Source organism: Xylocopa sonorina, chromosome 8, assembly GCF_050948175.1.
Source record: "Xylocopa sonorina isolate GNS202 chromosome 8, iyXylSono1_principal, whole genome shotgun sequence".
Taxonomy (NCBI): Eukaryota; Metazoa; Arthropoda; class Insecta; order Hymenoptera; family Apidae; genus Xylocopa; species Xylocopa sonorina.
Genome location: NC_135200.1, coordinates 4,072,638 through 4,089,392, shown reverse-complemented (window position 1 = coordinate 4,089,392; position 16,755 = coordinate 4,072,638). Strand labels below are relative to the sequence as shown.

Below are 16,755 nucleotides of genomic sequence, written 5' to 3'. Positions count from 1 at the left end.
ACAGGGAAAACGAATGCAAAGCTATTAATCAGAGCTCCTAAAAATTTCCATAAAGTGGTTGGACATGATTTTTCAAATGGAAACCTCTGGCAGCGGAAAAAAAACAGGGTTCGTTCAGTTTCAGCAAACGGCGGAAGAGGGATAGAGAGCGAGAGGAAGGGCAGTTTTACATCACAGCCTCGCGCACTGATTTCCATAGAAATTTGCTTTCACTCACTAGACAACGATGTATGGTGCCTCCAAACGCTAAATTTCCACGTAAAAGCGTGTTCCTCCAAAATAAATGAGATAAAAATATCCAAAAAATTGCTAACGATCAAATAAATTGATTACGCGACAAATACCCATTGATTTTTAAAGATTTAACTGCGTTTATCCACCCACCTCTTTCAAAATATATGACTTTAGTATCCAAATAACTTAAACTGTAAAATTACTTAAATCAACATTCTATTTTATTACAAAGCAATAAAATGTAATGATATCGATACAACTCTGCCATTTCACGACTAATTTTATCGAAGACTGCGCGAAATAAGCGAACCAAGAATAATCCAAAGAAGTGATAAAATGGTATTTGTTCGAGGCGATTCAAACATTTCGAACGAGAAGATTTTTGACAAGTTCTCGCGTACACGATCTTCTCCTCGTTACCAGTGTTTGAATAAGACACTTGTCGTGCATTATAGGCACACAGACGGGACGTGCGCCAGTGTGCAAGTGAACCGTAGAATGCAAACAGAGGAGAGTACTTTAACGAAAGTAGCAGCAAGCTTTTGACGTTCCGACACGCAGAGAAGCGAATTATTCACGAGGATTCATGTCCTGGAAATTAAACACGAGCCTGCGAACAAGCCAATGACGCCGTAGACGAAAGGTCAATTCGTTTCTCAACTATTAGTATCGAATGAGGATACCTTCTCTTTGAGCTGCTTCTCCAATCAGCTGGCGAATTATTACCAGCAGCTGATTTTCATCCATTACACTCATATCTCGAAAAACAAAATAATAATTTTTATCGTTTTATCCTTTGTTATTTGTAGGTGTGTTACTCGTTAATACTCAATCCCCAGACCTAGAAAATTCGTACGCGATGGAACGTCGCGCAGGACCGTCATGGCGTCAGGAATACATTTGAATTCGCGCGATCGACTGGTCGTGTGGAGATACGTAGACAACAACCGAAAACGTTCCTCTCATTGACGTTTTCCGGCGACAATCATGGCGTGTCTTATCCCAGAATGATTAACGAGAAGTCTCGTTGTTAATTGAGACGCATGGCGGGACCAGCTGCGGCGTGGAGGTCCACCTTTTTTCCTCGCCAGAGGCTAACCACGGGAATAATTACCGTCGGTAGTTAGCATAAATGTTTTCGAGCAGATGAGCCTTGGCGGTAGCGAGAGGTCCGTCGAAATTGCGGGATCTAGCCGAAGCTTCCTCTGCTGCAATATGCATGCAGAAAATTGCGGGACGCGCTGTTCGGTCAATCGGAAAATACAAAAATAGAACGTAGAATTAACTGACTCTGGATATATTAAATGTATATGAATATTACTTTTCGAGAGTGGGCTTAGTTTTGAACTTCTATTGATAAGTAAACAAACAGCAAAATGAAACCTGTTTTTCTCGAACAAAATGTTTAATAATCCTGTGCCATTTTTAGGACTACGAAGAGCAAGCCAAATTTAAAATTTCATCTAAAAATATTGCCAATGATTTTTCTACTTCGTGGCGTCGCTTTTCTGAGACGTTTCAAATGTTCTCTAAGTCGAGGAACACTTTGGAACCTACGGATGTGGTATGACGTGTTGTATAATTTTGTACAATGCCCTGTGAGTGTCACACGATATCCTTTAGATTTAAAATTACCACAAAAAAGAAAGGAACAAGAAATAAATGAGTTACGATTTTTTAAAAATATGTCAAAATCCTCAGTGCTCAAAATGTTAAACACAGAACAATATTATAGCACTGGGTAATCTCTATGAACAAAAATCTTGCGTATGCAGGACAACTTTTATAAAAAGAACCATGTATAACGAATTTAATGGGTTGAATAAATTTTAGATAAATTTTACAACGAAGTGTATGGAATAATTGGATTATCGGCTGTTCGCGGTTTTAGTTACGGGATTTTTCGAGCATTCCCCGATGTTTTCTCAGGTTCGACGGCGCTATGCACCGGGAAAGTTTCCTCTCGCTGGCAGAGGCTATCGATGGGCGGGGTTCACTCGCCACATGTGTTACTAATTACGCCAGCTCGGCCGTTTCGCACGGATCGAATATAGAGACCCGGGGCTATTCTTTGACTCTCTGTTCGTCATCGAGTCACGCGTGACCGTATCTTGATCTTATGCACGATTCGTTGCCTGTCGAAGGGAGAACCACGCGGCTGGAATCCCGCAATGGATGTCACGAATGGGATTGGGTTCGTTCAACCAGTGCCCTGATAAATGTCTCCCAGCGTTGTGTTCTTTAAGTATATTTTATGGCAAGAACCTCGATTACTCGGTTTGCAAAACAGTGAAGAACGGATTTTTCGCACGTGTCGCAAAATTATAGATACTGTATATTCCTCTGTAACGCGATTTCTTGTACAACGCGGTGAATAATAAAAATTTAATCTGTCGTAATTAGATGTTTCATAGTGTTTGTTTCTAAGCATGATACAAGAAAGATTCTTGTATAGAGCGTATAACATTTGTGCCAACCGCGTTATACCAAAATCGACCTTAATATACAAAGGGATTTGAAAGCTAAAGCGAAGGAAGCTTGAAATTTAAAAGCACAAAAGTAGAAAGTAGAAGAGATGATAGCACAACTTTTAAAATAACATACCTACAAAGAAATCTTAGAGAAGGAATAAGCAAAGTAGAGGGAATGTCTGCTACAATTAATGAACAAAAAGAGTTAGGAAGAGATGACAAATATGGTCATATCACAGAAAATGTCTCGATCTGTTCAACACATTGAACAATAATGACAACAATCCTATAATAAAAATATTCGCCCATATTTCGATCGTCTTCTCCGATAAGAATATCAAAGCCCACTTTGGAGCGCATCTGAAAAAATAGAGGCGACCCATTCAGTAGAAAGTACGCGCATCATCAGCGTGTGTTCGTAGAAACGGCAACGTGTCGAGTAAACAGCAGAAAGTACACCGACGGAAATTATATTATTAACTTTCAGGGTCGAGCGTAATTGCGGGGGAGCGTTGGTTCATTAGAAGTGGCTCGTGTTCGTCAGGGGATCGCTTTCATTTTCTGCAGTTCGGTAGATCGCGTATTAAAATGAGCGTGTTCTCTTGTTACAAGAATTTCATAGAGAAAGAGAGTGAATTTGAACGGGAGAAAAGACTCTCTTGCGTAAGCAGTGTCCAATAGAAGTGATACGAATAAATAAAAAATGCTTCTTGATTGACGATCAGTGATCCGTCACGTGGACACGATTATTGTGCATACTATCGTAAAGATAATAATTTAATGGAGCTAAAGAACATTTTACACATCTCAAGAGAGCAACGTTATGAAATAGTAAAATTGTTCGCGATATTCTTAGGATCTACGTTAAATTTGGCTTGGTTTTTGGAGCCCTAAACGTATCACAGATTAATTTCAATATTTCTTGTTTTACTTCCCGAAGAAGCTAGCTGAAATGCAGAGGAATGCAACATTCGATGAACACGATTATTTAAAAAGACACCACATAGAAATGGCTTAGAATTTTAAAACAATATAGTAATTGTCTTGGTAAAAAGGATCGAAATCTAATGTATGCGTTCAAAGATCGTACGAACAGTCGAATTCATCCACAGCGGCAACTATCCGCGCGTTTAACGAGAGTATAACCAGGTTAAATTAAAGAGCGACAATTTGAACTCGTTTTCTTTCGCACCACCCCCTGGGAATTTCTCCCAGCGCTCTTGTCAGGCTCAAAGCGAAGCGAACAGAACAAAACGAAATGGCGACACACACGTGCCCTCCCTTGATTGGCGTCTAGACACGCGTTGCTTACGCGCATAACTGCGTAACCTACATACAGTCAGCCACACAAGAGTGTACACCAGCGATATTTGCGAAAGCCAATAGCCGAAGAAGTCTCTATCGACGCGTGCTTCCTTTAACCCTATCAACGCTGTTTCCTTATTTCGATAGAGCACGCGTTACGCTGAGTAATGCTTAACGAGGTGTTCTCAATTTCAAATATTTCTCTCTCAGTTCAATTTGAAATTATTTTTTAACATCAAAATAGAAAGAAGAAATATCTGCCAAATGTAGAATAACAAATAATTTCCTGCCATGGTTTTTGTTATTCTTCGATCTTTAATGCCCAACAAGTGTTGATAACAAAGTGTGCAAGCTAAAATAAGTCGAAAACGAAGAGCAAGAAAATTGCGTTCGAGGCTACGATTTCGTGAAAAGTGAGTTTGGAAATCCGTTGGTCGATTGCACACGTGCAACTATCCCTAAGCCAATGAAACGCAAGGGGCTTTTAACCATTGATTCAACCCTTAAGCTAGAGATCGAGATTTTCATGAAAAGCGTCTTGTAACAGACTGTACACGTCTATCTGTGTGTACGCTATAATAACGCAGCTTCCTATGTGCTCGAGCAAACGGCCACAAATTGACCCTTTCTCCGCGAGATCTTTAATTGTGACGATTGCCGCCAATGCTTGATCATAGATGAGACGATGTCATTCATGCACCGTCTGTATAAGTAAAATTTCGTCTACTCGCAACAGAGAAAGTTCAGATCAACCCTTCACGTGGCCAATTTTGAGCGTCAAGGGTTGAAAAGCGACAAAAATATGGACTTAAGTATTTCCTTTTTTCTAATGAATTGCAGCCAATTAAAACATGTATTCCAAGAAATAGTTTGAAATTCTATTAAGTAATCACGTAAAAAAGGGGTGGTTTTACTGAAATAATATTTCTGTAGAATAATCGTTCTCCTTTTAATTTTGTTTTATATACCAAGTTCTTTTTAAGAACGAATACACGAAGAAGTCACTGAGCAGCTCGCTCCTTTTCCCGAGACTTGATGTCTCAAAAGTTACTTTCTTGACACTGGTTGTTCTTTTTCCAAGAGACAGATACATATCGCGAGCGTACAAGGAAAACCCTTTAAGTCCATAAAACTAAAAGTAGGAGAAGAGCGGGGAAAAATAAAATTTCACCGGTCGCGAGAGAGGCACGGTATCCATTATGCGTCTTGTTCCTTTGAAATGTTTTACCCTCGAAAGTGTAACATTCGTGAATGCAACTGCAACCATTGGTGCATCCGTGTTCTTTCATATTTTCTAAATCTACTAAAGCAAACATAGAGTCATCGTTAGCGGACTTTGTGCGACGTAACAAATAACTCATTTTCCTTTTGTTGTTCAAAGAAGGATTCACTACACTATCTCTGATTAAGTATTTCATACGTTTCAATCTAACCCTTTGTTTCCTCTAAATAAATTTTAAAAAATGGCCTCAGTCTCCAAATAATCCATCCTCCATTTTAGCCTTAACTTTACCACTTCTTTGCAAGATTACTGGACTCAATTTATACACGATAATATGTGAAAGTAAATCTCGATATAATCATAGTTCTAATCACAAACATTCCAAAGAATACAGAAGAACATCATCGGCCTCTGCAATGGCGCGTACGAAAACCTACCACTCTACCGTGTTTCGACTAAATCGGCGAGCCTAAAGCGTTCCGCTCTCCCCAATAAACCAGGCAACATACAGTTAACGCTGCAACGTGGCTTAATAATTTAGCGAATTTTCCATCAGCACCCACGATACGCCCTGCGCGGCGCGCGTTCGCCAGACGCGCAAGTGCGTGTGTCACATCTTGACACACAGCCGAAGCATTCTGTGTACGCGCCGGCGCTTCCTGCAGTTAACGACCCCGATTGCATATAAATGCCAGGCTTAATGGTTTCGAAGTAAGGCCGAAGGCCTCGACTGATAAAATCCACTCTCTCCTAGCGGTGCTCGCGACGCCTATTTAAGGCCGTTTCGTACGAGTCTCCGTCGGACGATATCTATCGTGTGGAGATGCATTTGTCTTAGGATAAGCGGAACTAATGCCCGCGAGAAGGAGCTTCGAATCGTTCACTTTGCCAATCGCTTTGTGCGAAGAGGTTGGGACGGATGGAAGAGAAGAAACGCTTGTACGGTCTTGCGTCGAGGAGGTCGACGGTAACGCTGAAGATATATCGACGATTTCATTACATATAATAGCTTATATTTTTTACTTGTAGTTTATAAAGTGTGTGGAAAGTAATGGATGAATATTTTCTACGTTCAAGAGGATCGATATGTACAATATATCCTATATAGTGGTCTGGACAGTGGTTGCCGGTTGAGAATCGACAAGTGAAGGAAATCACGCGTGAATATCTATGAAAGGAAACAGAACCTCCTATTGTAAATCCCAGCTGTAGTCTTGTATTAGTACATCTCTTAGATGAACACAGAAAATTCTAATTAGAGGGGCAAAAACGTAGTACTAATCTAAATACCTTCTCAACTTGATAAAATTGAATAAAAACAATGATACTTCCGCGAAGAAATCCAACTACCAATTTTTACGTACAATTTCGTTATTAATAACCTAGCGGCTAATACGATATTATCTATCATTAAATCGTTATCTAAAACATGTGCATAATAATTAAATCGTCTTATTAATTATTCATGGATAGACTTTTTCCTCTTTCAAGTACTGGCTCTCTATGATTCATTTTATGGCTGAGTTAGTCTCTTCGTATCGATGATTCGCCTCGTAACCTAACATTATAAAACCAACGATTATTGGTCGTGTTAAACATGATGGTTCGATAAAACGCGTTGCTTAATTAACTCAAGTAATCGTCGTCCTATTAGAATCTCCTATGGGCACCATTGGAAGCACACTTCAGATATCCTTGGTAGTTTCTACGAACTTTTTAGCTTCCAAATGCTTTCACCGTCTTATCTTACCGATCAAGAGAATTCTGACAAACTGATCGAAACGATATAGTTTCCTGCCGTTTCCTTAAACGGAACGAAATGCAGTTTCATAAAGAATCACCGTCGGGTACAGAGAATCGCAATAAAAGGCTCAGCGGGTAGAAGATTGGCTGTTCGTACGGTATTCGATAAGTGTATTTATATGAGGGGAAGAAACGAATAGTTTCATCCGAAGGAGGGTTGCGAGCACGCAGGCGCTCACGCGTCTACAAGCACGCAGTCGATACACGCGGAGTTTCGTATGTACGCGGAATCGACCCTGCCTCGCAAACGAGACTCTATTTGTGACACACGCATGAAATAATACCGTGTACACGCGGTTCAGATCATGGAAAACCGGCGGACGCGTAAGCTGAAACTACGAACGTTTGATTCATATTTAAATTTAATTACGCGCGTTCCAGGTTACAATAAAAGTGGTTCCTTTAAAATGTGAAACCGATGAATGTACTCTCTTTGTGGGATTGGTTATAGTATACATTAATGATTTCGTGAAAAATGAAACCGTGTTATAAGAGTACCGTGTTATAGAGTTGACTAGTTAGTTTGGTACGCACTCTGTATGTTTACTTTGAATCTGCCTAGAGTTCATGAAATATTTAAAAATATTTTCCAGTTACTTATGAATGGCAGACTGTTGAAAAAACAACGCAAATGTCTTAGTTGAATGTGGTATGACTTTAAAAAATTTTGAAGGATAATTCTAGAAGTCAAAACAAGACATAAATTAAGAATAACAAAATTCCATTTGAAGCTCGAAAGCTTGAAGAAAACGACTTCAGAAATTTATCGAGCACGTGCGTACTAAGGGTAAAAACCCATGAGACGTATCGCGTGACGAAATCCTGTGTAGCTGCGCAAGAGCATCCGCGCTGTAGTAGCTTACAACTTCTTATCACTAATGCAAACATACGTGAATAATTATTGAAAAAGTATTTTTCCAAAAACCAAAACCTCCAATACCATTTAATTATTCTTATTTTATCCCACTAGAGAATTGTCCTGAGGGATTGAAAAATAATCGAGAAACGAATGAAAAACCACTATCGATTCACTCACCACTTTGTCGTCCGCGTAGATGATCGACGATCGCGGTGTCCCCGCAGCCACCGCAATGAAAAGCACCACCAGAATCATCCAAAGCAGTATCATCTTGCGAGCACGAATCTTCTCGCCGCGACAGAACAACCACAAATTCATTCTCACTATCACTACCGTACGCGAATATCAACCACCGCCGTAGGCGGTGTTGGATGGGGGCGAAAGGGCACGCGAATCGCGGACTACCGAGATGCACTGTGTTAAAAAACCGCACACGCGTAAGAATTACGATAATTGACCGAGGGAAGTGTAAAGGAGACTAGAAGAGACATTCGTGTTCAATTATTCGCGCGACACGCGGCACGGGGTGTCGTTCGCTCCGCGCGGAATCAACGGACAAGGACAATCGGGCAGTGTAGAGAGAAGCTGACGGCAGTGTAATGGAAACAAGGACTGAAACAGCGAGGCGTGTCCCGAGCGGTATTCTCTTCTATAAGAACTACGAATTACTCAAAGCCACACGATACACACTATTTTTTTCTTTCTCTCTTCCCTTTTTATTTCCCGGGCTCGCGCGATCCCACTCCCTTTCGATTCGTACCGCCGTCCCACTCTTCTTCTTCCGCTCACGCTTCCTTCTCGCGAATCGGCCAACTTTCAACTTGGTGTTCCTTCGACGTCGACGCCGATGACGACGGATTCCCAGTTCGTACTTTCTTCCGTATTCGGGCTTCCCAGCTGCTACCACGTCCATCCGCCGACCTGAAATGGAGCAGATCTTGTATCAGAGGATGTTACGCCACGTCACATCCGAGGGACCGGTTTCCACGGTTTCAATTGTTATCTGCCATTTAACGACCAAACTACCGAAACCGTCCGAATCACGGATACTTCACAGTTTTAGTTACAACCTCTCGAAACTCGCAGCTATTTGCTTTTGGCAATTTTTCAGCATTTTTTTGGTATTTACAGTATTTCTATAATCATTATACGCATGCACATTTTTAAAGTGCAATCGTGGAGAAAATTTTTTCTGTTGACGATTTTTAAAAATTCCATTGCATTTTTCAAGCGTGGAAGTCGAATGCTGTAAATTCAAACGTTTGGCCAAGTTCTAGCAATGGTTGGGGAGACAGATGGTATCAAATAGAAACGTAGTCGGATAGACATCTGTTTGGAGTGGCTTAAAGAGAGGCAGCCAACAGTTTTTAAGAGGCGGAAGGATCGCTATATCGGCCCGGAATATTTAAACGAAAGTGAAATTTCAAATATCCAGCTGAGAAAAGTCGGAGGGAAAAGTTATATCTTCCAACTTTTTTACATTTTCCAGGAAACTATGCTAGTCGTTTTGACCCCCGCCAATTTCTAATTTCAGCTTCTACCATAAGTAATGAGTAATCAACTGTAGTGGATTTTTTCGACTTGATTCCCACAATGCGTTGAATCACTGATCAAACAAACGCGTGCCACTATTTTTCGTAGAAACTCTATCCTGTTCAAATCTATTTGGCGAATGAAATATCGATTTTGTCTATTACAAATAAAAATATTAGATATCAGAGAAGCCTTTGATTTAACGTCAATTTTTTATCTCTTTCCAAAGTTAGTTCCGAGGTTAAATCTTTAAGCTTTTAGATGTAATTTATGAGAACTGCACCGTTCCAATTTTCACTTTTTCTTTCTTAAATAATAAAACTGAAAGTGTAAATTAATAATTTAATGAAAATTCGTAAAAAGAAATGTTCATTCCCCACTCGCTGTTGCTGCTATATTCCAAAGCAATTGCCCTTCAATTTTTAATCTACTCAAAGCTACGAGTTATCACGAAGATACCATTAATACCAGGCCGCCACTGAGGCCAAAATAAGACGGATGTACACGCGCCCTTATAATGCTGCTATGAAAGTTATGCCTATTACGAAAATTTTAGGACGACGCAATAAGCGTTTCCAAAAGGATATTGCATTCCTCACGCAGGCCACCCTACATAGTAATCCTTCATCTTTCAAGGCGTCTCCAAATATTAAAGTTTCATACATTTTTCGTGTTCCATGCAAAGTTAGAACGTTCCACGCGTTTCGTCAAATTCATTCTTACTGACCATTGTACGTATACACAGATAGTTTTACCGATTACAGTCACTATTTTTTGTCAAATGTCGAACAATATGGCAGCTGATACGATCAAGCTGGGGGAGGCATTGTGGGCGTCTGGCGTCAACTCACTGTTCAAATCAGGTAGGACAGTTGAGTCGTCGTGAAAGGAGCGTGGTACATTTCTTGTTTGATGCAACGTATCGGCCGTTCGTTTCCACGGTGTATCATGATCGTAGCTTCTGTAATCCGGATGCGATTTAAGAGGGAGGCCCGTGAACCTCGTCCGGATTTCGGGTGGATCCGATGAACGCGCGCGTCGAGTGGCCCCCGCGCGGGCGTGCTTTCTTTCTGTTGCAAGGCACGTCTCGTTGAATTAATTTTAGGCGATCCTCGACCCCCGCCTTTCGCTGTTTCCTTTCCACCAGTACTGTCCGTGGCTCGCGCGATCGTTCGACGACGGCTCCGTGGATGCTTTTCGCAACGTCCCTGGAACAAGAGGAAAATCGTTGCACAAATCATCATCAACGACTCCTTACCTTTCCGTACCGCGCGAGATGTGTTACAAACATTCGTTTTACGTCCATTTTCGCCTAAGTTCCCTAAAATCTTGAGCAGACTGGTTTTTCTTTCAAAGTATTTGTTATTTATAATGTATCTCTGTTGTACGATAAATAGTGTTCATAATAATTTATTGGAATATGAAACAAGTGTTCTCTAATACTTTTGAGCAGTAGCTAGTAACATTTAAACGATTTAAGGACTTCTAAGATTGTATTTACATTGTTGAAACAGCCATCTAATATATATTCTCAAAATGTTTTAAAATGGTAAAAAACATATATTTAATCATTTCTTTAACCATTTTTAAGAAAGCCACGGCATCTTATGTTAAGAATATGTATAACATCAATCATGTAATGATATGATCAATGTAACAGTCACATGGCAAACCTGACTATAATCGAAATGTTCAAGTTAGAATGTTTCTATATAATATTGTTTAAAAGCATTATATCACTCGTGAGAAGGGTGCTGTCGTTTCCTATAAAGAAGTTTCTTTGTTTGACGCACATGTTTTTGCTTGGAAGTCGATAGAACGAATTTACAAGGAAAAGAGGAAGATACAACCGCAGGAAATTGCGATATAAAAATCGTAACGCAAGTGCAATGAATGACTCGCCTACGATACCGACCCGTTGCACTGACGATATGAAGACCGACTTATTTTCATTTAACAGGGTCACAAATTATTATTTAGCGTGCACTTTATTGCAAATTTAAGTTTCCTCATTCCTAGTAACAGTAAAAAGATACTCGCATCTTAAAACGTCCAGAATGTTTTCTTGTCGTTCCACTCAGCCGATCAATTGTAATCAATGCTAATGCAATGGTATCTAGATTCATTTTCACTTACACTATTGTGATTTATTGCATATTAATTTCGCTAAAATTACGATACTATAAGCTCTATTTATTTGTTAATTTCGTACGATGAATTGTTATATACTGCTCAAAAGTGCTCGAACACTTACTATATAACATTGTATAATATAATAAAATTAATTTTTTATGCTTGTATACACTGTTAAAACAAGTATTTATCATAATGTCTTGTTATCGTAAAAGTTATTTATGTCTAAGCTCCTTAATATTTCTAACTTACAAATATTTCATAACTTCAACGATCGATATATCCAATAGCTGCAATAGATAAAAATAAACAAATCGAATAGAACTATTGCCAGCGACAAACATTTTTGTTCCGATTGAAATCGGTGGATTGGCAACTGCGATGGAATTCGTCGAGGAGGCACATTCGCAGGGACCGCGCGATCAATTTTTCTTCGCTTCTAAAAGGCTAAACTTAAACCACGGCAAGACAACGCTGTTCTTGTCGTGTCGAATTAATACCCGTAGAATTCTTAGAATTGTTAGGAAACGGTCAGTAAATGTATATTACATTCCGCGAAACTTCTGTTCCCCGCTATTTTTTCAGCGGACGCAATGAATTTGATTACGATTCTAGCCAAGTAATATAGAATGGGAGCAATGGTGATGGTGACGAATGTTCCAAATAATCCACCATGTCCGCGGGCACAATTTACGGTAACATTTTAATTAGGGCTAATTCTGAACACCAACGCGTACTAACGCGCCGCAAACGGAAATGGCCACCCCACAGTCAAAGAATAACAAATTATCGTTCCGCTGCTAGTGGCGCGGTACATAGTTAGGACACATGACACACAGTGTGTATATCCTATATAGGTTAGCTCACAAAGCTCCAATCTTCGAATGAATTAAAGAATGCATCTATATTTAAGCAGAATCTCCAAATTTTTTTATTATTAGACGAAAGTTTTATGAATGTACGATTATCAGAATGAATGCAACGATTAATAAAATTCAATTGTATTTTAACTTTAATTGAATGGAAAAAGTATGCGTGGTCGAAACAATCGGAGATTATAAGATTAAAAGACGAGGGACAGGCCGTTGCCATTAGAGGCAGTCGAACAATTTTTTAGGCACCCATCGAGCTGGACTCTGTCACGATAAAATGGAAGCACGTGCGACACAAAGGATACAATACCGAGGGAGCGTGAAATAATTCTAGCAAGGCCGACAGAAAAGGGAGCCCAGTCACGTTGAACACGTTCTGTCCCACTGAAAACGAGCAACCTTTCGTTAACTTGAAACGAGTTCGTTTATCTCGGCAGTTCGGCAATTTCTAAGCGGCTGCGAAACCTCTTCTACGGCTTCGCCGAGTAAATACACGTGAACACACTACAGTACCTTCTCACAAATACGCATGATCGAACGAAGAGAAAGAAGTACGGAATCGAACCCGACGGATTCGTCGCCGAAAATCACCGCCACAATCTTTCGAATGACACAAACAGCCGTCGCACGCTCGTGTGCGAATGCATCGCGAGATGCGAGCTTTGTTTCGTACGTTTCGATCGAGATACTCCAATCGAGAGTCACGGCTGTGACCGATCGAACTCGCAAGGTACAGGCTTCGAGTGCGGTGAAGGAAATTTACGTATCTTACCGGGTCAGCGTGTAAACCGATCGTAGTCGCGCGTATCACACTAATTGGTTTGACAGTTGCGAAGAAAACGGAGGACAGCGTTCGTGCACCATGGGAAAGACGACGCGAAGAATCCTCACGCGTACGGTGCGCCGCGTGCCACGCGACTGACGCTACTTTCTGAGGACCCACCATATACCCCCACCCTCGGCCACCACGGTCGCCCTGTCCACTCAGAAACTACTGTATGGATTCTCTATTCGAATGTACCGCGCGCACAAAGTTTTACTTTCTTATCGACATACCGATACTGCCATTATATTTCGAACGAAATAACTATTAACGAAACGAGTTAGTCTTTCATTCGTGTTAATCATTCATGACTTTTCATTTTCGTAGGAAACTATATAAGTAGCGCGTTCGTTTACGATGAAGGTTCAGTGTTGTTATTGTACCACACATTGTACAAGGTTGTAATCAGTATTTGGCGAGCAACGTTTAATTCTTAAGGTCACTTAAAATTATCTTCCCTTGGGCGAAAATTTTTATTTTGATTTTATTAACAAGTTATTAAGCGAAAATGAGTAGCTACTAACAGACAACGTGTAAAGCTTCCGCGCTGAATCGATAGTGATGGATATGTACCGCTGGTGAATCAGATTCGAAGAAACAAATAGAATTGTTGAAGATTTTGTCATCGGGTACCATTTTTTCCTACTTCACAGGAATCTGAGTATGAAGGATTGTTTTTACGAAAGTAAAGAGGATATTAAGCTCAATAGTATGCTCTAAAGTTTCTTCAGGTTCAGAGCCATCAACCATCTGCAAAACAGACATGCTTAATTTAGAAAAATAGAAAGATAAGGTTTCTGAATCGACCTGCTCCAAAATTAGGACTCAAGCACTTCTTCACATATCTTCCTAAGATACAATAAGGATTGAAGTCAGTTCGATTTCAAAACCAATTTCTTTTTTGAAAAAATGGGTGATTTTCTCTCATCTTCGATTAAAACTGTGTTCACTGCACAGGTGGATTTTTCTCGACAGATCCGATTCGCCCAAGAGGCTTGTCGGAAGCACTGGTGTTCTGTTTTGAGGCCACGATTCTCAATCTGTAAAGAGTTGTAGGCGTATCAATATGGTGATGTAGAAGTCTGCGTATTCTACAGTATTTTCCAACCAGACTATAGGATTTCAAATCTTTTTTTTAAATATCGCGAAATTTTCTGCTTAATAATTTCCTTAATTATTCGAGATATTCTTTTTAACACATTCAAATAAAAAATAACAACTATTTATACATTTTTGGATGTATGTACATGTTTCTATCACTTCACAGTATAATTTCAAGCATTTTTTTTATTATTGATACACAAAAGAACGTTCAACATCTGATCGTGAGCAGAATGTAAATATTTATCTCATTTTCTATCTTCTCACCATAATTGTAGTCTGGTGAACGTAAATGGTGAATGACGTAGCTTGCCTCGAGGCGTAGCTTGCCTCGAAGGAATTTTGAAATATAAAAGCATCTTGAAATTCAAACATAACGCACCTACTTCTTGCTATTATATAAATGCACATACAGAGTGCACAACTTCCTCTATTCTTAGTGTTCCTTAGCCATAGCTCTTTCGATAAATAGAATACCCGTCGAACGGTACAACATATTTCAGATACTATTTGGCTTCCTTTCTGTTCAAAAAAAAGCTAACGACCATGAGAAGTAACAGTAATAAATTTATTTTGAGTACATGGTGTTACGTGGCAATTAAGTAAAATCCAGTGAAAAATGTCGTTAAAGAAAAAACAAGAGAAAATAATATTTGTACAGATATCAACGGTTCGAATAATAGCGGAGAAAATAATATTCAGCTTAGAATTAGTCACCGTCGCGCTTTCTCCATTGCACTTTGCATTTCTTCTCGTTCATTCGACTGAAAATACCCACTATATTTCGAGTGCTCCCGTTGCTATTTATACGCCCAAAGAGCACTGAATCGCGTGGTGTAAAAAAATAAAAATCATCGGTCCAACTGACCACTAAACCACGGGCACCAACATTATCTTCGTTCGATCCTGAAACACCCACTTTCTGTGCCTGAAACACCTACACGTAGCGATGGCCGTACATCGCAGCCTCGCGGATGTCTCATCGAATTATCCTTCTATTATTTTAGCAAACCACTCGAACGTTATGACATTGTATTTTACTAAGCTGGGTAATGAAATTCGGTGAAATTCGATTTCAACGATATTTCCGATTGGTTACACGAAAATAAAATTCCACGTACCCATTCTCTGTTGATGTCAGATATAAATTGTAGGGCTGAATGGAAGAAGGGTAATACGCTCGTATGCTTTACCTTTTTTTAGAAAAAGAGACATTGTTTGCTATCTAACGTTAATATTCGATAATTATAACATGGCTTGTATTTTACTGGTCAATATTTTAGTCCCTTTTGATCAGTATTTAAATATAAAGGATCCTTTGAAACCCCCATTGGCAGCTAAACAAATACCAATTGATCCATGGAATGGGTTTAATACTGTTATTCTGCTTTATATTGCCAGTTTAGTATTTTCATAGTGACAATTTAATATCTTGTCATGTAATATTATCTATTCGAGTTCTAAAATAAATAGGAAAAAGTGTAGATAATTAACTAATTTTGGAGGTATAGTTTCGTTACATACTCATTTATCCCTTTAATAATTTCAATTACGTAACATTAAATAAACATGAAACCTTGTTACCTAATTTCTTTTATTGCAATCATAAGATTGAGCTGTCTAATTAATAGTAAATCGAGGCATTTTTAGTAACGAGAGGAGTGAATAAAAGTGATACAAGTTTCTAGTACTGAATTGAATAAAATTACTATAATTTAGTAGCATGGAATTTCAGGAATAAACGACTGGAATATGTTCTGTGTACGTATATATAATGGCACATATCGAACGTAACCGGAAGGATAAATAATCGGATAATAGTACTATTCATACATATAATACGGCTCAGAGAACAAAGCGGTTTTAAAACGATCAAAATACGTACACCTACGGTTTATTTTTGAATAAGCGAACTGAATATTTCTGTGAAATTGGTTATAAAAGAAAATAAAAGTAGGAAGATCAATCGAGAATTTTTGTTAATTAATGAAAAATTGAATTCAACAAATGCTTCTTTATAGTTTGCCTTTTTCAAAATTAAACATTTTTCATTTTTTTAAATTGCAATTATACGATTATGTGGCATAAATGTTAAACGACAATGGCTGACGGAAATGATCAATCCGTGCACCACTTTTCAGTAATTCAAAAACAATAATAGTTGTTCTATGAAGAATATAATAATTTGTTTCTTACTTTCCAAGCAATAATAAAAATTGCCCCAGATTGTGCAATTATATTTATAATTCATTTCTTTCTCATTATCTCGACTACTCGTTAAATGTGCCAACGATCAATTTTATCTAAACTTAAATAGGGATATAACGTTCGTTTCTATCACTATTTAGATTCCCACAAACAGCTCGTATACGTCTTCGTGCGTCGGCGAACAAGTATTT

The 16,755-nt window shown here is 39.1% G+C and overlaps 1 protein-coding gene and 1 long non-coding RNA gene across 4 annotated transcripts in view; both read right to left on the bottom strand.

Moving 5' to 3' along the window:
• Positions 1-8,253, bottom strand: part of Mmp2 (Matrix metalloproteinase 2) — a 127,638-nt gene extending 119,385 nt beyond the window's left edge. Inside the window, exon 1 of the mRNA XM_076899067.1 lies at positions 8,072-8,253. Coding sequence (XP_076755182.1) covers positions 8,072-8,212 — 141 coding nt within the window. The 5' untranslated portion in view covers positions 8,213-8,253. The remainder of the gene's footprint in view (positions 1-8,071) is intronic.
• A 46-nt stretch (positions 8,254-8,299) lies between these two features.
• LOC143425930 (uncharacterized) lies at positions 8,300-13,866 on the bottom strand. Of its 3 annotated transcripts, none has more exons than XR_013102096.1 (3): positions 13,780-13,866; positions 10,279-10,635; positions 8,300-8,815 (listed from the first exon to the last, which is right to left on the bottom strand). It is a non-coding gene; the product is annotated as an uncharacterized LOC143425930 (long non-coding RNA). The 3 variants fall into 3 exon arrangements; XR_013102094.1 differs by lacking the exon at positions 13,780-13,866 and adding an exon at positions 13,205-13,366; XR_013102095.1 differs by lacking the exon at positions 13,780-13,866 and adding an exon at positions 12,743-12,822.
• Positions 13,867-16,755: the final 2,889 nt, after the last annotated feature.